General features: G+C 40.1%; 1 protein-coding gene across 9 annotated transcripts in view; it reads right to left on the reverse strand.

The window, feature by feature from the left end:
* Positions 1 to 24,354, reverse strand: part of LOC135493455 (transmembrane protein 272-like) — a 92,688-nt gene that overhangs the window by 7,638 nt on the left and 60,696 nt on the right. The window contains exons 1-3 of one of the 9 annotated variants that reach the window (XM_064780817.1): positions 22,157 to 22,169; positions 15,533 to 16,493; positions 5,274 to 5,345 (exon numbers count right to left, since the gene is read on the reverse strand). The exons of 5 other annotated variants lie outside the window; for them this stretch is intronic. In XM_064780817.1, coding sequence (XP_064636887.1) covers positions 5,274 to 5,345; positions 15,533 to 15,709 — 249 coding nt within the window. In that variant the 5' untranslated portion in view covers positions 15,710 to 16,493; positions 22,157 to 22,169. Of the gene's footprint in view, positions 1 to 2,978; positions 3,665 to 5,273; positions 5,346 to 15,532; positions 17,657 to 22,156; positions 22,170 to 24,354 lie in introns of those variants that run through there. 3 more of the 9 variants (XM_064780816.1, XM_064780818.1, XM_064780819.1) reach the window with 3 other exon arrangements.

Consider the following 24,354-nt stretch of genomic DNA (forward strand, 5'->3'; position numbering starts at 1 on the left):
GAGAAACGGACGGCGAGCTCAGTGTGGATCTTTCATTCAAACGCTGTACTTGTTTCCTATATGTGGAGGTAATACTCAGCCGAGTCCGATAAAGCGTGAACATGAAACCGGTTGACATTGTTTGAAATTGAAAGCAAAGGATCATATGTTATAACTTTCGATTAAGTCCAGGATATCGCTGGCGTGTTGGGCGATTTTTTTCGATCAACTCGATTCTCCCAGACCGACCAACCGCTCAGGTTTACTGAATCGATTCTTTGACAGTTATCCCGCAAGCGTGGTTAGAGCATGATTTGTGGGCAGCAACAACACGGCTGGAAATCACATTAAGCACTCAACTGTCATGATCAGTGTTCGAAACTTGACCTTATCGAAGTCCAAGCCCAAGCGGGTGATTCCATATCGCATCAACCATGACCCAATGTCTGACTCAGCATTTGTCCAAGGAGCACTCTCCGAAACAGCAACGTATTTCATATCGAAGGGGACTGCATAAGGTCAAACCATATCAAAATCACTGACACCCGTCACAGAGAGCATCTTATCAAAATGCCAGTCTGCCAGCTCCGACTCCTCCTTTATCAGCCAGTTAATAGCAATCGTAGATCTAGATGAGTGCCTAGAGATGGATGGCATGGAACCGATCTGACTGCCAGATTCAGCCCTACCACGGACCTTTAGATAATGGTCCGTGCCCAATGATGTGATTTCAGATTTCATCACAACCAGTTATACATAAATCATGCACCATAATGTCAAATGTGATAGCCGAATGCTTTTTGAGAAGAATTACAACTTTGTTATCCATGCCAAAGGAACAGACGCTCTACCTAACGTCCCCGTATCCGAACTTTTTCACTTATATAAGCACCGAGGGCCATTTCGTATCTTATAAATACCAGCTGGCATTCACATTCTGTATTTCTGTTTATTGATAGGTATCAAAATGGAATTGACTCTTTATAAACATTTTGAGAAAGGGCTGTTTTTGAATACTAGTAATTGATACTTTTTAACGCCAATACTCTCGAAATACTTGCCTTAGGGTGCAAAGATGTCTGCGAAACCAGTAGCAACACAAATCCAAAGTGGTTCTTTTCCTCTTTATTTGTTGGGTTTTTTTGCTGGTAATAAGATTGCAGTATTACTTAAGGCATGATTGATTGATCGGAATCTGAATATGACCTGAGACTACAAAGAGCCATAAGGGAGTAGTATTCATTACGGTGACAGAGTAAATGGAGGACTAATGCGACAGTATGATCGTGCAGCATGATATAATTGCGCAATCAATACTCCAGAGGACCTACGCTTTTGTTGATGAATGATTATTCGCGGCTGCCCGACCCTCTGTAGCATGTCTAGACATAGGTCAGTCGTCATTAAGCTAAATACTGGCTAGCAGCTTTCAGCTTGCCATTGGTAGAAACGCAGAATGATTTCTTAACAGGGTGACGCGTACTCAGCGGATACGTTTGATGCCTAAAGTTGTGTCGGGTTTCGACTTTCAGCTAGATTCGCTTCACAAGTTGTTGACTATTACATAATGAGAGCCGTATTAGATTGAGAGAAAAGGCAAATTGGAAAAGCCTACTCTTAATCTGTCCATTACTTGTCAAAACACTCCACACAACTGCAGCCAGCCCCTTTCAATAAGTTGGTGGACTTAAACAGCTAACTTTTTGCGGAATTTGCTAATAACCCAGATGTTGCAAAATATGAAATAAAAATTTCTTTCTTTAATTTGAAAAACTGATAGAAGTTCTTAAGTAACTTAACGCAGACACAAGATGCGATAATGCTGATAAAATAAGTGGGCGCTACATAGCATAAGGTTACCTTAGGAAATCTGCCGTCGACAGGAAGCAACGACGCTTGTATTGTAAACACTGATAATCCAGGCATGAAGCCTATATTGAAAGGAACGCATCGATTTGCTTTTATACAAATTGGATCATGGAACGCACGAATAACCTTTCATTTTCGTATTGATTTTCTGACTCAAATTTCTGATTGTGTTGATGTTATTGTTCGCTCAAATAAGATGTTTGAAAGAAGTACCGGTAGCTAATTTGTATGAAATTAACAGCGCGTTAATACAATTGTCTGTATCACGACAAAATGGCACTCGGACTTAGAAGAATTCACCCAAAAAATGCAGCATGACCAAGAATGTGCCATTTGAAGCGAAATGGATACTGACAACTTATCCTAGCCGTAAGAATTCACCCCAAAAATGCAGCATGACCAAGAATGTGCCATTTGAAGCGAAATGGATACTGACAACTTATCCTAGCCGTTAAGTTTTAGTGGTTTTTTCGCGTTCAGTGTCATTTTCTCGTAAATTGCACCATATCAAGAGGAAATAGAACGTTGAATATGGAAATTGTTTTCTTGGCCATTATCAGAGATATGCTTTAAAACACGTTGCCATGGTTTGAATAGCTTTTCAGTATGTAAACAGCACCTATGTCTCACAAAAGCAAAGGCTAACACTGCATGCAATAATTCATGGAGAGCAGTGGTATATAGGGTAACGTACCAACTTTCAATTCATGCGTCGTGAGTTCGAACCCCGGCCTGCTCACAGCATTGCCCTTCACAGATCAAGCTCTAATGAGGATTGGAATGACGACAGCCACTTGATACCTCGATGACGTTTTCACATTGTAATGTTAGCGTTCTTTTCAAAGGTATCGCAGTGCGCAGTTATTTCTGTCAGTTCCCCACACCTCGATACTTCTATATACAACAGACAACTAAAAGAGACCATGACTTTCCAGTAGTGAAAACAGGGAAAACAGGCTGATCTGCTTTTCAGCGTTCCCAAACAATGAGGGGAATCACTCAGAAACAGAAACACTCGAAAACGTAACACCAGTCACATCGAAACTTCATTTTGTTGGACAGCCAAGGGCCGGGAAGTACTTATACATGTAGTATAAACACTGTTTAAGAAAAACGCTATCAAATCCTACCTTGTACAAAGTCTGCTTCAAAGGGACCCCATACTTGGTGTTGCTGAATATCCTCTCGGTCCATGACAAGAAACCAGCCCCTTGGGCGCCACCCCTGTTCGGAGACAGGCGAGAGGTATCGCGCAGGATGTGCCGATTTTCGTCATTAACATCCATGTTCAATCAATAGTTGTTATTTCGTGATAAGTGACAGGTGATAAGAGTGCAACGACGGGTGTTAAAGGATGTGTGCAAGTCCATTCGAGAGTCCAATTGAGTGCAAACTCAAATTGATTACTCCAACGTGTCCAAGTAAATGAAAAACACTAATTTAATAAGTCCAATTGAATACAAGATTATAATGTGATTTCTTTGTCTCGTTTCCTGTGACTGATACTGGATTTCAAATAAACGTCGCCGTTTGTGAAACAATTTTAATGTTCAACAGTCAAAACTATGCTTGCTTGGGATTGCTAATAACTGCTTCCGCCCCGTTTATGATTCTCTTGCAACTTTGGAGAGTGGTGACCAAACGGAAGAACCAGCAAATATGTTTTACAACAAATAACCTCCCAACAGAAATATTGCCCAACAAATCGAACACTCCGAGCTCAGTAACGATGTCAAGAGACTGTCTTCGATGAGGCAGACGTTGCCGAAGCACTCAGCCAAGTGATCCAATACCGAAGTGACGGAGCCAATGCACACTCTGGCAGGCGATCGGAGTCTGTTTCGATTCTAATGCGCTGATAAGGTTTTACCTCTTTTGACTGGTTCCCAGTTCACCATAACAACGGTGTATTTATGCGCTGGCATTTCCAGTGTTTGGGGTGACATCGTTTGTATTTTATGTTGGCATGAGGAACTGTTCAAATATTTACTGCAGACCCGACTAAAGTATGCTCACCAAATCAAACTAAGATGTGGCCCTGTCGCACGAGAACACTATACTCTAATTGATTCAAGGGCCGTTCGAAGCCAGCTAGAGGAGGCTGGGTGTCATCAAAAATAATTCTTCCATAGCAGGGCAATGGATCGTTTCTAAAATACACTCACACCATATCTTAGGATCGATACAAAGGCCTGCAGTTGGAAGATGTTAAAAACAGCCCTGAACGTTAAATACAATGGGTGATATGAATAAAGACTAGCAAATGCTTTTACTTCAATTTTGTACAGAAAGGCCTGGTGTAAATGTACATGGAGTTTTAGATAAAAGCATTTGCTAGTCTTTATTCATATCACCCAATGTCTCAGTTCCCATTTTGTTGCGATTTATAGCAAAATATCAAGATTAACAGTACTTTGTCCAAAACACAGCACTGTTATGACGAGGAATACTGTGCGATTCAATTGTGCACAGCCGAATGCATAATATAATCGGGTTTCTCGAAAACTTAATAAACCTTCTGTGTTGCTATTGGTGTGGGTGGAATATTAAGGGGGATTAAATTTCATCATAAGCATTGTCAAGAAACGGGTATCATGAAGATAAATCAAATAATTTGCCAGTCAACTTCTATATCATCATTCTTGATCGTGTTTCTTGGTACAGTCAACCGTTCAATATGAGGTTAACACAACACCGCTAGTTACGCTGTCAGAAAGTACAGCCGCAACTGTTGTGTTAAAATGAAATATCTGATGACAAGAACATTTGAAATTGTGATACCTTAGATTAATTTATGATAGGACTTCAATTTTTAAATCATATCTGTCATGTACGACTTGATTACTTTACACACATTGAGGCAGGCGTATGTGGATCTCACCCTGTTGTTCCTGATTTCACGACCGTGCTGCTGTCTCGTGATGCATTAATGTTTTTTTCTGAAGATGGAAAAGAGTCATGTACCAATATGAAGATATGACAAGAAAAACAACGAAACTGGTGGTGGGACTTGACCAGCATATCGGACAGGACAACAAAACCATGGTATTGCAATTATGCCGACAGTGCATTCAGTGCACTGAGTACATGTACGTTCGTGAGATATTGGACAATTAAACATCTGTTTCAATGAAAAAATGTACGGTATTCTGTTGTGATTGAACGGTGAAATTGGTACAAAGTGGTACAGCAGAAAAGTAACCATGGCAAAAGGTTAAGCCAACGGAACCCAGGCGCCGCAAATAGTATGTCCCAGTACCCTTTATTGTGGCTCCACTGCTGTTAAGACGTACAGTGGGTATTCTGCTGTACACAAAAAAATGCAGTGATTGAACAATAAATGGTGTTCGTACTTGGTGATAAGATGAGGACAAGTGTGAGTAACGCGTGACCAATGAAAAATACAGATGCACACGTTGACCAACCTCGCCAAACTTAATAGGTTTCAGGGCCTTTCGATACGTCCTGTACTTGTACTGGTACTGCTGACGTACTGGCTGGAATAAAAGTGTCAATGCATTATAGCCAAACGATCGGAAATGAAACCCGGCGAAAGACGATATCATTATATGCTACTGTAATGACATCTAGCTCCAACGGTATCAACAAACTAACAGTAAACCTGCCGGCGACAGCAAGACACTGAAAGCAGACGATAGTGAATGAAAAGTATCGACCAGATTTTAGCGCTTCATTCAGCCACAATATGTATGTACATCTCGACATCTATCGGCTTTTGATCGAAGTGACGGAATGTGAGATGGTTTCATCACCGAGCTGAATTGTCGTCCCTTGCAACGAGCAGATCTTAGAAGAAATGTAAAATGTAAATATATTTTTGTTCACTCACAGGAAAGGGGGTATATTTGCAGCGACCATCTTGAACTCCGAAAAGGCCGCCATGTGACGTCAACTTTATGCCCAAAAAACTAGGGTCAGCCGTTTAGGCTACCACTTGACCTCTCTTGGGACAGAAACCTACGATCGAAATATTGATCGGGGTGCGGCAGTGGCGGCCATTTTTAATTCCAAGATGGGTTATATTCATAAAAACATGTATAAAAAAATTCACAGGACCAGCGTTTATGCAGATATGATGGGTGTAGAGGTACGGACTTTGCATTGCGCTATAAAGACGCTGTCTGCGTTGCAAGTGACTTATGCTGCAATGAGTTTATATTCACTGTTGCTTAATTGGACTTTGGTATCTTATTCGGTACGTAATTCACTTATCTAAATGGCTCCATCGGAACAAAAGGAAATATATAAGTAACTTATCAGCATCATGCCGTTAAATCGCGCTTTTTCTGCAAGACCCTGGACAGCTAGTACATGGAGATAATGTCCCAGGCACGCAATACCCGAGAGAAACAGGGGATCGGCTATGACGTCAATCGTGAGGAGGATTATTGACGTCAGCGATATATGTGGATATGGGTTCTTTAGTGAAACGATCCGTTGTCGCGTACTCGTGTTCGGGAAATTGTACCTGTTTATGAATCACTAATGGTAATTGCCAATAAAGTTCCCGCCCTGGAGAATTAGTATCCACTGCGGAGCACGTTCGGCCGGCGAAATACAAAGGTAAAAAATTTGGTTGTGCAGTCTGAGATGTTTTCTTTATGTTGTCGGCAAAGCTAGAGAAGACGTAAAATAACAGCAGGTTTCTGTTATCAATTTAGAAAATAAATTTTGTGACAACTAGATTGGCTTGATCTTCTTGACATCTTGGAGTTATGTGTCCCTGCACTGCCCCCTGCAACCCCAATTCGCGCAAAGGCTAGCAATCAGCCGCAAAAAATATCTACCGCGATCATCAAGCTATATCATAAGAAAATCTCTTATTTCAACCCTATAGGAAGATGTATTACGTTTTTTCTGTGACCTCTTCAGCACCGTTAGACATCGATCTTTTGCCAGAAGTATTTTGTCAACTAATATCGCAACCTTTGGTACTATAACTTTCGTCGATTCAAAATAGGGAGTAGAGACCTGAATATAGAAGGTGTCCCTATGCTGGTGTTCACTTTTCATTTGTCCCTTAGGCTAGCAATTGGATGTACATGTACATGTATTTTTGCTTGATGCAGATACATTGTAGATCGATTCAAAGTATTGATTCTGGAATCCGATCGAGTTGAAATCAAATATTGTCAAGTGTAAGGTAGCACCCGGATACATTTTCATGAATTAACTGGCCTTACCACATATGCCTTAATAACGGGGTCAGTGGGAAGTTCATTGTATCTATCAGCAAATATGAATGAATGAACGTCGAAAATCTGTCCAATGCAAGTGTGGAACATAACAGCTTTTAGTGAGTTTATCATAGCGTCGTCCCAAACTCCACCGTACAAATTGTACTCTTCTCTATCAAGTTTGGGAGTGAACCCATCTCCCGTTCATAAGGCGGATCCTTTGACCGCAAGGAGTTGGGGAATCGGCAGTTTGGGCCTATCCCTGAAAAGGTATCCCACACTATCATTGTTCGAGGACCACAACGAGGAGTCACAACATATCACATATACATAACCTTCCGGGAAACATAACTCGTTGTTGTCAATTCTTTCCCACGACTTGGGAGTATCATTCAAGGGGATTACCGCAAGTCGTCTTTGCTATTGTTGTCATAACTATGAGTATGACTCCAAGCATCAGCTATCGAGAAAGTCTAAAAGGATATCAGGAGTAATGGTATATAATGGCTACGTGGGTTCCTCGCAATTAAGTGAAAAAAAGAGATGTGTTTGTTTGATGGGCTAATCAATGTAATACGTCGTGAGTGGATGGCGTTTCCTCGCGTTTGCCACGTAAATTGGATTGATTCTACGTTGGGCGGTGCCGTTTTTTCTCTCAAACGGTTACATATTGGGCAATATATTGTACTATTTTCCCCTTGGTGTTGTTTACTGGTAATGGCATTATCAAGCGACATTTTGCGGAAGACTGTTTTAGTCAGAAAAAAGGAATGTGAACAAACAGAATAAGGTGATGTTCTGGCATCCCACATTTCGCAATTCTTTGGTAAAAAAATACTTCTCAAAATAATTTGTCACTATCCCCCTAGCCCAAAAATAATACAATTTACAGCGTGGGAGACATATTTCGCAGGAAAGAAACCCAGACATTACACGTTACCTCCAGAAGTCTGCTAGGAGCGCCCAGGTGGAGAATGGGCTCAGGACTACATGCGCAAATCGTACTTAGAAGACACACCGGCTAAAGTCTGTCCGTCTTTGCTTTCTGGCATCTAAATGTGATGAAAACCTCGAACATAAAACCCCTCTAGTTTGTACAACCTCGGTATAGCTCTCATACGCGACCATCAGAAGCGAACGATAATTCCTCTCTAGGGCTCGAAGCAGTGGCAATGTGAATTCAAGATAACCAATTATAGTCGTGCTCGGCATTCCTTACATGGTTGGAAGGTTGGGGGTTTAACTCAGATTTCATTAAAATACGGCATTATCAGGATGATACAATTAATTTAACCTCTTTGTGACGCATTTAAATTGAAACGCGATTTATCAGAAAGTCCACGCCAACTCACTCGCCTGCGAGTGAACAACCGCAACGAATACTACAACTTTCTTGTGTCTAAAGGCAGTCCAGGAGTTGGGTAATGGACGATTGATAGGCCTACTACTGAAAGTCAATTTGCGAATTTTTGAGCACGATAGGCGGACCTTGTACGTGTTACAAAGCGGTTTTTGTACATGTTAAGTGAATGACTCTTTACGACTATTGACGATAGTCCTACCTTTAATTCAGAACAGCTGGTCCCAATGGTAGGAAGAACTGATTAACCTGTTTTTTTAGGAAAAGATTTGGACGAGTACTGATATCATCGATATATTTACAACAACTTAACTTAAGCATAATCGCTTTAATCAACTTGCGCACTGATGTTTCCAGAACAGAAATGATGGAAATTATCCTTTCAAGAGCTGACGGAATCCATCCGATTTCATTGTACTCCACAGACTCTCATTTTCGTGACTACTGATTCCAATTCGTGAAGGACTTGGGCAACTTTTACGTGCAGAAGAAAGGTAAAGCTTTGCAACTGCACCATGTTTTTAATTAACAAATTTAATGCAGTATCTGAACAGCGTCAGATCTGCAATCCCGACAAGGGGGTATAGTTTGAATAAACAATAGGAAATGTGGTTGAGCAACTAGGCGTATTCCACAAGCGCCGACTGCATCGGGAAATTGTCCTTGGGGAATTAGGGCTAACAGGACATGCCTGGGTTTCCCAGCCAGCCACGCTTCCATAAATAGAGTGAGGGGATATATCAATAGCAAAATGAATCAATGGATGATTTATCGATAGAAGATGTTTAGTATATAAAACAATGAATCGAAACTGCAAAACGCTAAGTTTGCACTTACCTTATGGCCAAACTTCTTAAAACCTTTCATCACGATTAAAGCTAGGCAGAACTGAATGAATCCGAAATGTGGAAGCAAAGTGATGATTTTAAATGTCTTGCATGCCGCAGTATCAAATACCACCAGTACCGCTCTTATTGTGTAACACTCTCTTCGCATCGATCGCAGAGTTTACACTGAATGATTAAATGATAGTTTTGTTGACATGCGCATTGGTACAAACAGCTCCATCGCTGCAAATGGCTGACTGTGTTTGCAGAGGTGAATGTTTCAAGGAAATTGGAGCGGGGATGTCACGTCATGGGCATCTTGGTCAGTTTTTTCACATTATTTCTTTGTACAGTATGGTCATTCTAATTAATTCTGGTTTGTCTCGATCCAACATTGTGTAAGTACTAGATACATATTTTGTAGTGGAAAAATCGAATTGTGACATTTGTCACTGACCCCCTTCCTATCCCTGCATACTCTTTGTGTTCTCCTGGAGGACCAGTTGCAGGTAAAAATGAAGGACAAGGGCTAGCTTCCCACCTTATTTCCTTGGTCGTTGCTTAACTGAGGAAATTAACACGGGGCTATACATGTAATACGACAATGGTACTTCGTGTCTTGACTGTAAATGTACGAATAATACCGCATTAGAGAACCTTTTTCATGTTATCAACTACAAAACGCATATGCTACTGTTCTTATTTTCGTTATACTCGAAAGGTACAAGTAAATTAATATATTTCTGCAATGTTGTCATCCTGATCAGCTAGGCTGATTAGGTCTATATGGTAGGGGGAACTAGAGGAGGCGCAGGGAATGGACCAAAAACCAATTTGTTTTGTTTTGAAACAAATTAAATAATCATCTTACAGAGTTTGAATTCTACCAAATGTCTTCGATCGTTACACAATTCAATTTGCACATGAGCGGTTGATACTATTAATGCATAATCCATACGATAAAATGCAGTATGTCTCTTATATCCCACAGGTAGTTTGGAAGAAAAATGGTAGAATATCACTCTAGACAGATAAATCATACGACTGGAAACCATTATTCAGGTTTTTCCTTCTATCTCGATATTTATAGAATTGGTGACACATCTTATTTTATACATGTATATGAATATCTGGATAACATTTACAAAAAGCGAACAAATATAAACTGCTCGAAAGGACAAAGAAAAAAGCGTCCTTAGCAACTGTGAGGTTTCTCATATTAGCTCGTATCGAATGACGTCATACAAGGCATCTAAAAATACAAGGATATCCCGAAGGTCGTGTAAAGGAAACCTTCAACTGCCACCATCTAGTCACCATGAGATATACACGCATCAGTGTTCTACTACATGTTTCACGATTCATTGGACACTTTTGATTCGTTATGTCTCCACAATTCTTCCAGATAAAGTCCCCCATATGTTGTCGTACCAGTCATTGAAAAGATTTCGCTCGGCATATTTTCAAACAACCAATATATATCCCAAGCAGTACGGCCATTCTCTTCCCAACAGAAATACACTGACATAACTACCACCAATCCTGCTAACCGTACCTTTCGCCATTTGCTCTCGCCATACCGAAACACCCTCCGTGGCTGTTCCTCAACTCTCAGCACGTCTATAATGTCACTAAATTTCTCCATTTTGATTGTTCATCTATTTGATCTGCCTCCATTAGCTAATCAAGTTGCATCACGTTAAGCTGTCAGTTGGCAACAGCCAGTTTCTTACAACGCCTCTTCATCGATCAGCGTCGAGGCAGATCTTCAAATCAGGGATATCAGATAGAAGAAATCAGCTTCTGCGTCACTGACACTTTTTGCCTAAGAAAATACGTCCGTAACGGTGCACATTTACAAGAAAATGCTAGAAGAAATGATTGGAAGGGTCACTGTGCATAGATGCCTGTAGCGAAAATCAACAATGTCTGACCAGGGTTACTTGTAAGTTAGAACGGTACGGTATCAAAGATATGTATCCATAAAATCCTCAACATTGCAGAATTAACATGCATAGTTATTGCAGACTAGAAATATCGTATGACGAATGTGACATTCTCAGCAAGCCAATGCAATGGACTGGCATCATACTAAGCCTCAAACAATAGAAGTACATGTCGCATTAAACATGATGGGATTTATAGGCCTATAGGACATCTGGTCTGTATTAAATGCAGCTCATCAGGTGGTCTGAACGGGCGTATCCCAAAGACATGTTGAGAAAAATATTCCATTGTTTTTGAAGAATTTTTTTCCGTCAGACTTGTAGTGGTTGTGGGACCTGGACCTGGCTAACCTATACCCCAACCAGGAAGTCGGAGCGCATAGAACACGCCCTCTATCAATTCTCATTAGAGGTGGTTACTATACCACATTCAACTGATGAGACACAGTCAGTGCTTGGTTGCCAAGGCGATTAGGAGATGTCGTGGCAATCGACAACGACAAGATAGTACTTCCTCAAGTTGTATTGGTTGACGCATTTACTCCTGATCGCAATCAAGTGATTTAGAAACATTCTGGTTATCAAATATGAAGGACGCCGATACGTTTTGTTAGCTGAAACAAATGACCTTGTCAAACCAAGGATAGCCTTCATCTTCGTCTCATTCGAAAGACAAAGCAACTGACGGGTGAATGTTTTCCTAAAGTATGCAAATCTGAAACATCTTTTTTCATCTGGTCTAAAACCCATTTCGACAGGAATTCACCAGTGCAGTGTATAGCGGGTTAAAAAAAAACGAGCCTCACTCGGACTGAGAGGGGTCGGGTCAGGGTTTCGACTAGCCGCTGCATTAAATAGAACCGGATGTCCCAAACGCACCCTACTTAGGGTGTTGGACATCGACACATCACCAATAAATTTAATTATAGGGCCATGCAAAATCTTTTCAAAGCAAAACTCAATACTGTAAGCCTTGGTGATTCTTTAAGCCCTCCTACACAGCCCTTCATGTATTTATCCGACTGCCAATTTCTATATTTGCGCATTTAAATCCTGGCAACAGGAACAAGGTAGTGTTCTCAAAGGTGATATTCTCAGCAAAGTCAAGAGCAATCTAGACAAAGTGGACGGATTACTAGGCTGCAATACTAAAGAAGCGCCTATTTTTATCGTGAGAGCAGATAAAAAATATTGTAGATTGATTATTAATGTTGTATATATCGTAAGTTGGGATCTCGGAACTTGTATCAAGGGCAAGGTTATTATTTCATGTACCAATAACCTCTGACATTTAGTTGGTACCAGCTACTTCTCTCATTTGATTATGACATACTGCAGGGCGTAGGTTTTTACAGGACAGTTATTTGGACATGTAAATCACGAAATGTCTTCCTTGGAGGTCAACGTGATCATGATGATTACTGCTGGTAATGGGCATGTACGTTGTCTACAGGTATGCAAGCATCGTACAGCGACAAGCCCGTCCTCTTCAGCTATCGGTGTAAGATCTAGGCTTGCAATGTGATATAGGCGGCCATTACGATATCGGCTGTCAGCTTTTAGGTTGTGTTCCTGCTGTAATCGAAATCTCGGCCAATGGGCAGGCCCAAAGGGCAGAGAACCAGCATATGTTTTTATGACCCAAAGAACTCCACCTACTAGATGAGACAAGCTGCCAGATCAGACAGTTTCACTGCCTAGTGGAATCTTCTGATGGTAGAGGAATATGATAATACCAAGATAGCACAGTTTCCTTCAAAACCGCTGGAGGAGAATCAGTGGGTGACACATTATCAGGAACCTTACCTACATGGCGATCGTGTTAATTTTACGCACGTTAACATATGTACTCTGGTGAAGGACCAATACTATTGAACATAAACTCGGTTCATTTTTGCTGCCCACGTTCAAGTCTTTCTCTTGGTAAATGTTCTTATCTCTGATAGGACTTCTAAAATCATTGTAACAAGAAGGGTGGCTGATTACTGTGCTGTGATTATGGAAAAAAAACTGCTTCAAGTCAAAATGAATTGGTAATCATTTCTGTCGTACACAAACCACAGAATATTATCTCAAATGACATAGTGATAACAAGCAGTTTTCGCAATCACTACGAATGACAAAGTGTCATCCTTCAAGTCTCGTGCTCATTCATTTTAACGCAACACACGTTAATCACAAACTAGTAGGAGTCATTATTGTTTTGAAGAAAGTCGTTTTTTATTAAGTGGATGATTCGTGCTTCGTCGTTTGTAGATGTTTGTATTAAGGGTTGCGAAACCAGTTCATTCTTACCTCTTATACAAAACGAAAATTGGTTTCAAAATGATAAAATGGGAACATAGTAATAAAAATGTGTTTGTTGGAATGTAACATTTTTGATCTAGCGTGGGTTGATATTTCATTTCAGAGTATATCCGTAGTTGCAAAGCATATTCTGTTTGTCACTATAATGTACCACTATGTGACAATAGAGCTGACCTAAATTAAAATTGGGTAACCTAAGACTGAACCATGTCGGGGGTGGCGACGTGTAGGTGCTCCGCCGACTGTTTTGAACTAAGCGGTCAAACCGAGGAGTATCGTGCTAATTCATTTGAAAGGTAAAATCTAAACAGCCAAATTAATGGCATAGAAATGGAAGTTCTTCATATTATTCCGTCATGCTTCTTGATACTTTAAGTCATTCCATTGACGTCATACCCACTTCCTGCGCGCGTGACCATGCATTATGGGAATGGCAATGTCAATTGTCATTTGAAATTGCTCGTTTCAGTTGTTGGGGCTCTGAAATTTTCAAGACGTGGGCATTTGTAAAATGCGTTGTAGATACTACTATGGAAATAAACACACACACAGTAAAGGAAGGTTTAAAAAAAGTTATTCGGTTATAATTTCAAATTGTCCTTCTTTTACCCCTCTCCTTAACCTCAACTAAATACATACACGTATACAAATGGGTAAATGAAATACGCTTTAGAAAATCGAATGCTAGTCTAATTCGATTCTAATTTCTTTGAACACGCAGAAGGAACAGCGCGAGGTACATCACGCCATACATCATTGCCTAACAGTATCGCCTTAATCAAACGATCGCCATAAATTTTTTTAAACATAAGAAATTTTTAGCGTTTATTGTTGTTATGTTATGAGTTGTTTTTTTCAATTCGCGAAATCGATGTCTGCGTCGGATAAAAACACTTGGATAACTAGCGTGGAAATTATAAAAACCTGGTGGTAGTCATTAAATGATCGAATTCATTGTTCTGCACCTCCCATTGCCTAACGATCTGCTTCAATATGTAAAATGTCATGATTATCAGAGATCACATGCTTACTACGGTTCGTAGCACACTGTGCATTTTCTTCCAGCGAAATGGATGATTTTTGTATCATCTGCTCTTCTCCTTGTTTTATTCTAAAAACATGTGCTAGTTGTGAAGCCCCCCCCCCCCCCCACACACACATAAACACCGCTAGGACGCACGAGAGGTAAACGACAGCTCCACCCAAGCGGCATTAGGTGCGATAACCAATGCTGACAGAGAGGTATCACTTTCTGTTTCAAAACACCTACAACAAAACAACGAAAGGTGATTTCGATTACTTTCTTACTGCTTCCTTATTTTTTGTCAACAAAAAGGAGACACATTACTGCTGCCAAAAGGAGACACATTACATTGCCGACTGGAAACCTTAGTACATTGTCACCATGATGTTTTTCCGACATACATGACATATATACCTGTACATCATTAATGCCTGGCAAAGTGCCGCTTTTTCTGACTTCCACTCCTTAGTCTAAAAAACACCTCACTTTGTAACGCAACTCTATTATCATTGAATATCAAACATGACATTTGCAATATGAGAATGTGTTGAGCTGAGAGGAGGCATATGTTAACAGATTCTGTCGCACAATACGGCGTTAACCGTTACTTATTGTGCCTCACTAAGGTCGATTACAACCCGAGTGATGATCAGATATCTTCGTGGCTGATAGAAAGTCTAAATCACCATTACACCCTTGCAAGTGGGGAAACACCAGGGGGGGGGGACTGCCTAAGCCGCATCTGAGTATTTGTCAAACTGCTTAAGTCATCTAGACCCGTTATGTTACACCAGTAAGACATATCATCAATTAAATTGTCATGCTTAAACATGTTATTCTTAGTTAGCTGCAAAATAAATATGAAATAGTTGAGAAATGAAGTTTTTTCCATTTTTCTTAAAAGTAGAAAATATGACTTAGGCAATTATTTTATGAGGGTGACGTCAGGTAAAAACGGCATTAACCAGCCCAAGACCACAACGGAACGCAGTTTACAACCAAACGACAACAGCAACACTGACCTGATACGTTGTCGTGGTAACAACCGACGTCGTTGATGTTTTCCTCTTCTCCTCGTTATCAAAGGAAGTGTTCATTGAGCTAAGCGAGTAGAAGGAGCAAGCGGAATATTCACTACAGTTTGACTTCTTTCGACCAGCCACACTGATCCTCGACCCGACACGACATATTCCCGACATTGTGTCAATTTTCGTCTCAAATGTCAAATTCAAAAGAGAAAAGGTATCAAGAACATTTTCTCATTTCGATAAATAAATTTTGTTTCCTCTGAAGTTCCTCTGAAGATCACATAAGCACTAAGACTAGCACAACAATCCTCGATGCGACGCGGCATCAAGTGATAAATTACCGGCATGTTGTCAGTTTTTGTTCATGATCGGTCAGCGTTCCTCAAGTAAACGTTAAGTTTCAGAAGTCAACCTGAAATGTACGTCCAGACAAAACCGTGGAAAACGGCGACTGAACCACAGCACTTAGAATTTGGCGCTGTCTTTAAACAACGCTTGGGAGGAAAAGTGCCAGCCACAGTACAGCATAATGTCTCCTGATCGGTTCCTCATTTTGAGTCTACCACAAAACACAAATTTGTGCGATGTATTTAGATATTTTCCTGCCCCATTTAAAAGACACACGAAGTTCGATTGTTGCTAAAAACAGTCTTATACAACAATCCGCGAGTTATTTTCTACATCGCATTCTAAAAGTTCAAGTTCAAATTTAAATTTGCACCCATGGTCATCAAGAACTGTACTTTGTAAACTAATCCGACTTGTTTCACAATTCTAACGTTTTCTGGCAACACTCCCCTGCTCAACTTTGGCAACGTATATTTCACATCCAAGCATACGCTCTTAAGAATATTCCATTTCTTCCGCATTTTTCTGATTATTGTATCTCTATGCAGGTTCCATCAAATGTTGACAAGTTCTTTGTGCAAACCCATCATTTCAGATTTTTAAAACACTGGACGAAAATAAAGCGCATTCTATCGTAAAAATTATTGAATTTTCTATCCATGCCACCATATATCGATATTTCCAATACACAGTTCATAACGATCTTTCACGGACATCAATTTTGGATGATGTTAAATGGCTCCCTCAAAAGTGCTTAACCTTTTAAAGATGATAGCTTAAAACCGATTTTTATTTTTGTTGGGTTCTACTGCTGTTGTTGTTGTTGTTGTTTTTGATAACTTCACATCATTACACTTTATCGATTCAACCCACTGAATTGATTGTACCTGATACATACTACATGCGAGAACAATTGCGACTGAGGAAGTAATCGATAAGATAAATGCGGGGGACAGACATGCTCCGATGGTTACCCGATGATTATATTACTACTATGACGGCAGATCAAAGTGATCGGGTCGAGCGAGATGTAACCTAATTCATGAGAGACGAAAATGACAGGGGTGGACGGTTTGAACCGAAAGGAATAAAAGATGGTTTCCAATTGTTTCGATGCGTTGACTCAGAGTCCTCAGAAAAAAGGCTCATTGACCTAATTGCTAACACTTCTCGCTACCACACCAGTGAGCACAAGAACGATCCTGGGTCACCTATCTCTTCTTTTGCTCGCTCATCTGCGGGAAAATCTCAAATATGAATAACATGCTATGGTAAGTGAATAAATGATGAATTGTAACGAATGCCCTACGCTTGGGAATTCAACTTTTAAGCTGATGGATCGAAATCATATGCCGAACGTGAACAATCAAACTAACACCACTCCATGCTCTCTTCTCTCCGTATTCTATATAATCATGCTAATCAATGCTATGTTCGACTTTTGCAAAATAAAAGAGTCCTATGAATGCAAAACCGAACACTGAAATATTCCAATAGATACGCTGCTTCAAATTGGGGATAACTGATATTGTGAAGAATTCGTTCAATAATTATCCCTATTGATGGAGCCAACTACCCTTGGGGGATGCAAGACGCGTTGAATAGACACCACGGAGCAAGACGACGAAGGTACAAGACGTTGGCGTTGCTAACCACGCCTTGACTCAGAATCAGTGGAATCAATGGAATACCTAGCGAATATTGATAATGAAATTGTCCATGGAACATGTGTTCAACTTGTGCTGTGTCGACAACGAAGGGAGATGCTACAATAGTGGTGAAATTTGGTTGAAAAAAACGGGTGATATGTGATGCAGCCTTATCAGAGACATCTACCAATAAAAAAGTGGTAACTCTGGCTACAACCACAGGCTTCAAAATGGTAAAAACAGATTTCCAAGATGGTCACTGAATGCACAGGTACCATTGTCAAAATTGTATAAGCAAAATAGTTTCCATCTTTCATCGTTCTTACACCATGTGCTAGATAAGAACACCGTGATCCACATCCATATATAGCCTGGGTCTTGGGTGTTCGACACAATAATGTGTCAACAGGGAATGCTACACACGTGCCACAATCAGCAGCCTTGTTACAGATCCATTGTACATAGTATCATATTCTCATATTCATCGGGTCATCATTGCTTTGGCGATGTTAGCCGAAAGGGACCGAGTGCGGTGATCGGTAGGAGCGAGATGTGAGTTGTGGTATTGAATTGTTGATTAATCAGTCATATGGAAATGCAGGATACACTCAGGATGTAAGACGAGAATGGCGATCACAAATAAACAAGGTGATGTTGATATGACCTAACACGACAACTAACGGTTACCTATAGCGAAATTAGTTAGGTTGCTATGGGCTAGAACGCAGAAATTGCATGAAACCCTACATGAAAGAAAAAAAACCATTACGAAATCACCCGTGGCAAATCGTGACCAAACAAAGCTCCGAAGATCAATGTAGAGAATAGTCTATATAAGTGACACCAAGCATGCTTGCCCATTCCAATTTTTATATCCCAGAGATTTACATAATGAATCACCAACATAGCCATTAACTTCCTGACTGATCGTTCTATTACTCAGGACTAACGAACCGAATGATAGACGAAAAATTGATTAATCAGATATGCTCGAGAAAAGAGCAACATCGAGTAAAAATAAAACGACTAAAGAATCTGCTATCCACCTGTTATCCACGATATCACAGCATGTACGATGTATATATCCACGATAGTGAGAACGTTATCCTAAAGTACCCGAGTTGGTGCAAAAAGTAATTAATCAGATTAGCTCGTGAAAAGAACATCATCAAGTAAAAATAAAATTGACCAAAGAATCTGCTTTCCATCTGACATCCACGCGATCACTGTATGTATCGAGTATGTATCAACGATCGAGGCATCGGTATATCCTTTTAAAACCAAGTTGGTATCGGTCGTACCGTCTTGACGCTCTGTTGGCTTTAGCTCTGTAGAGGTTTGGGCGACAGACTTGAGGTAAATCAGAAGCTGACATCGTCGTGCAAGCAAAACTGTTTGCCTCTATAATCGATGCCATGATTGTAACGGGATCTTTTTGAATTTACCTCAATCAATCAATTACTTTTCGCTTATAAAGGCAGGGTAAATCACAATACCACAAACGTTCATGAAAACAACTGCTTATACTAAGTCACCTTCACACAAAATACATTATGCTTTTTCAATTAACGATTAAAGGTCGAAAATTTCGAAACACACTGTCATGCGAAACGTCACACTGCATATGACCGGTGGTTTCATCTTTGCGTGCGGCTGCATTCAAACTCACTCATAAACACACTTGACTGCGACTCATCTTTCTATAAGCTATCACCATACATCACGACAGACAAAATTGAGTATGCATGTGACCAGTAGCTGTGCATCCAACCTAGCTAAGTTATGAGAACGGAAGTGACAGTGAAACCACGGAACTCGATCTTGACCGGAACCAATCCAAAGCAATCACGGCTGGTTAGATCCATGAAGGTTACGCTGTTTGGCTTTATGGTTGTTTATCAAGCTATAGGTCATCTTGAAAGTATAGCTTTTCCACCACACCGGTGACACCTTGGTTGTACATGGCAAATGTACGATTGTTTTGATGTTTAATACCACTATACGTCGAGCTGAACCGTAGCTCTACAAGTCAGATACGCATATTGTGGTTCTGTTGGCTCCACTACACCGAGAAATTAGATCAAATAATTATACAACGTTCATTGCTAGAAGCTAGCAGATGGCCATTTACGCAAAAGCAGAGCTCAGGGTTCAAAGCTTCGATCTGACCTGCTGCAAAAGGTGTAGCCGAAGACAGCAGGCAGAAAAGGCAACGACGAACAGAAACACTATATCTTAATGGGCATGAAACTTGCAAATGGTAGCTTTGTTATACATGAATGTACCAAAATGACTGAACTGTAACACTCAAATTATGCTGGATAACATCCATGACACGGGCACAGCTAAATGCGTGTATCCTCAATTTAGAGCAACGATTTACTTCTGGCAAAATCACTGAATACAAATTACGTATTTTTTGGCAGAAAGGTGTTTGATATTATACTCATGGTACACTGTACATCACGTGCTTGGTATTGAAGCTCATATAATGAACTTTTAAAGGTATACCTTATCGTACACGTCCGATTCTGTCACATTAAAATCAACCACAATAAATCAGACTACATTCGTTAAGTAGACTGTTTCTGACCATGCTATCTCATCAACATTGGCCATATGGTAGGGGACAGAAGGCTATTTACCAGGTCCATTACCAGCCGACTGGGGCACTTTAACTCAGACGAGAAGCTATCTCTCTTTGACATGTTTGATAACGGGTTGGTACTGATGTCCATATGTTCAGGGGGAAAAGCTTGCTTATTCAGCTGTGGCTCCTCCGCTCCCTAAATGCTTAATTGAATGGGGCTACGTCCGGTGAAAACGACGACAGGACACAATCCCCCTCCCTCAAAAGTGTAAAAACTTTCTTCACGTCGCTATCTCCTGTTACTTCAATCATTGTTGTTTACAGATAATTCACTCGACGTGATATTTTTAAAGCAGGCCTGGACTGTCTACACCAGCTGTCGCCCACAGGGACGCTTTTAGACAATCCTTCTTTCCCGTCGAAGCCAGGTAATCTTTTGAGATAGCTCAAAGCAGCTTACAAAGGTTTATGCAAACCTCGAATGTACAAAAAATACAGAATTTGATATTTACTTATTGTGGATTTCGGTTCTCAATGTTGACAGTTGATATTTAAATGCTTTTGAAAAGCAAGTGTGAAAATATTGGTAAATGACGCACTTTGAGGGAGACGCACCTCCGGATGTGGATGTTAGTGAGAAAAAAATACTTGGATCTCGGAAGGATAGACTTGCAACAAAACATCAGCCAAAAACAAACCCTTATTCACGAATTTAGACATGACAGTTACATTTCATATCTGAGCCTCATTTCAAACTACGATTTTCTATGTACAGAGAATAGCAACAGCAACATGTTCTATAGATTGGAGGGTACATATCGTGGTCAAAGTGATGTGACATCATCAACGTCAACATCACAGGACAAATCAAATTCAAAATTTAGTCTGTGAAGAGGAGACGGAGAGTGTGATGAACAAGATACCAATAAAGGAGTTGTGGATTTTGTCAGTGCCAAGTAAGGACCAACATCGATACTACCAACGCTTCACAAGAGACATATGACTATTTGACAGGAGAACCAGATAATGCTTTGAAGTCACACTGTCAATTATCTATGATTGTAAGCTATCGTTGGCAATATAAGACTTTGATGAGCAATGGTATGAGTGGGGGAACTTGATGGGTTGTCATACGTTGCCTATTATTGCTCCAACGGAATGTCGCGATGCTGTCAATAAATGTCACTAATCATTGAACAGCCGCAAAGTTTTCAATAATGAATAAGCTGGACAGAGTCTGGTCTGATCAACCTAATTATCATAACTTCTCAGAAAATTTCACCGTACCGTTATCTTACAATCACAGATCTATTTTGTATTGGACACGTCTGGCCCAACTTCTTAAGTTGATCTATGATTACGATTACACCAGTGGAGTGGCCGTTTCTTTCTCTTTAGCAGTTTATCGACGACACGAGTTATTTGACAGAATATTTTCTTTGTTCAAAGAAACCACCCAGATCTCACCATGCTCAGTTTATAAGGAGCAGGTGGCCTTTGTGCCCCTTCTCAATTACTATCATAGTATTCATATCTATAGTATAGGAAAAGTACAACCTGACCTCGACGTGTTGATATAACTATTTAGAATGATAAACACGTATTAACAACGAATTGAAATGCAACAAACCGACAGCAGACCACATCAATCACTTTGATTACAGGCAAGAGCAGTGTGAGAGACTTTGTTACAATTATGACCCAACTAATAAAAACCTCAATTTGAAAGGTACAAAACTTTCTTTCAAAATACGAAGGAAAGCGACATAGGAAAGATATCTGCGCTAAGGACAACTACTGTGCATGAGGATGATCTTCACTAAAAAGCACTTTTGCCTGAATGACAGAAAGAAAGTAGCCATTTCTCAGGACAGATGTCGAAGGGAAAGAAAATTGTGACCACAGAACAATCCATCGATTGACCAAAGTAACACACTTGTGAAATTTTCAACGTAAGTATTCCGTTATGTCCGTCCTTCTCAAATGAAACGAGAAAGTATAATCAACGAGAACATATCTCGAAAGCCCTACTTCTGGACTTCTAGCCGAAATCCAACGGTCACACTGCCCGATGCGAAGTAAATCCCGAAATAGTCTCGCTGTCTTTCGTATCACGATCATCAATTTGTTGCGTGACTCGTCCAAAATTGTTGCTAATGTTCCAGAAACGATTACCAAAAACGCATTTCAATGCATCATTGCCGATCACGAACGCGTCAGTTATGGCAACATCAATGGCTCTGAGAATAGTACTCCTGATTGTTGGTGTATGTATATATAGTATCAATGAGGTAGGTAGCGTGTGCAACGGGGGAAGGACACACTCCTCCCCCGAGATGCTACTTCACACTCCACTTATGGCTATGTGTCTTCAGGTTTTGAAAAAATGGGGAGTAGAAAAGTATGGCGATATTATAGGCAAAATCATGACCTCGGCTATATACCTCTCACCTGTTCAGAAGCACTGATTGCCTCCATAACAGAAGTAATATAAGCCTCGGATTTCTCAATATTGAGATGCAAAAGAGTTACATGTACTTACCTGAAAATAAGAAACGGAAATAAAATGAAATTAGAAATTCTACATGTGTTACAAAATACTAGTTATTATTGTACAACGAACATCACCATCTTCCGTTTGCCACATCAGATGCTTTTTTCAATATCATCTAAAATTGACTCTATTGAAGCTGCGGTATTGCAATTTTAATAGATATCGCTATTTGCTTTGTGGTCTGTTCTGTCTTTGAAATCACGTTTGAATTTGCATGCTTTATGTCCACCCTCTTCAAACGTTCGAGTTGTGACCGACAATTGTCATGATATTTTTCTAAAATCTAATTAACGACCGAAAGGAGATATTTCCCACGCGCAAAGCGACTACTGTGCCAATTGATATGCCATAAACGCGGACAATGTATATTTTCTTTTCTCGGTAAACGTGACTGAAGTAAGGAGAAACTATAAGCAACGGAACTATTTCCGAATCGGACAATCGATTTCTTCAGATATGCTCTAAACAAACCTCCTTTCTTGTATCACGACTAAAGAAGAAAATATGATTCGTGCTCTTATGTGTAAGTCAGAATAGACATCAAAGTCAACGGAGACGCACTTTCTGATGCTTTGTTTACCAACTAGGGATACGGTTATTGTTGAGCCAGATCTTGTTTGGTATCCTATCCGGCCAAAATCGACCCTAAAAGGTTTCCTGCAAGTTGTTATGGGCGTTGAAGACTGCTTATCGGTATCTAAGAGAAATGACGTTTTCTTGTATATCAAGAGCATATTTCGGAAAACCTAATCCAGCCCACAGCCGCAAAATCAATAAAGGCCATTGATGATAAAAATACTATGAAAACAGTCCAAAATCGGTCATTTCGATAATTTTTATTTTGGCGGATTAAAGTTATTTCTGAAATCCGGGAATAAAATACGCACGCGAAAACTAGCCAAAAGGGATTTTGGTGAAATATTGGTCATTCTTACTGAAATAATCTATTTAAAAGTTACTCTAAACGGGCCAAACTTTGTGCAATTACTTCATATGTCATTAACTGGTGTAATAGGCCATAAAGCTACACTAAACAGATTTATAATGTAATTTAGGGGAAGAACGTACATCGGAAATTTTCATCAAAAGTGCATATAAACTAGAAGAAAGTTAATTTAGTCTTGTTACGATCGACTAAGTGACGTCGCCCGTTCATTAGCGTCCGGCCTATCTCACGTCGATTCAATACCAACAACAAGACAGGAACTAATTAGACTATGATTAGACTCTAATAAGACAAAAACAACGCCTGCGCAAATATGATACGGCACGCATGCGTGGACGACCGATCACTTCCTATTCAGCAATCTGGTGTAGCAACACAAGAGTGAAGACCCGGTAGGAATGTATTCCCCGGGTGAGAAAAGTAATCCTAACCGACTACTTGACGGCAAACTCATCCATATGTTTTGTTAACGGTTTAGGACTAGTGAAGTTCGTTTCCAAGAAACATGTGCCTATTAATTAGGAAATGACGACGATGTTTGATGAGGGTAAACGTTTTTTCCTTACTTTTTTGATGCGCTACCTAAAACGTCGATTACTGTTGATACTAAAACCTCCGATATGTTTTCTACTTATTTTGAGACTACGATGTTAAATCATTTATCAACAAACTTGAGATATAATAGCGACATGCTGCCTACGTACTCACATTTGGATTTTCCCAAACATC

This window comes from Lineus longissimus, chromosome 9 (genome assembly GCF_910592395.1).
Source record: "Lineus longissimus chromosome 9, tnLinLong1.2, whole genome shotgun sequence".
NCBI lineage: Eukaryota > Metazoa > Nemertea > Pilidiophora > Heteronemertea > Lineidae > Lineus > Lineus longissimus.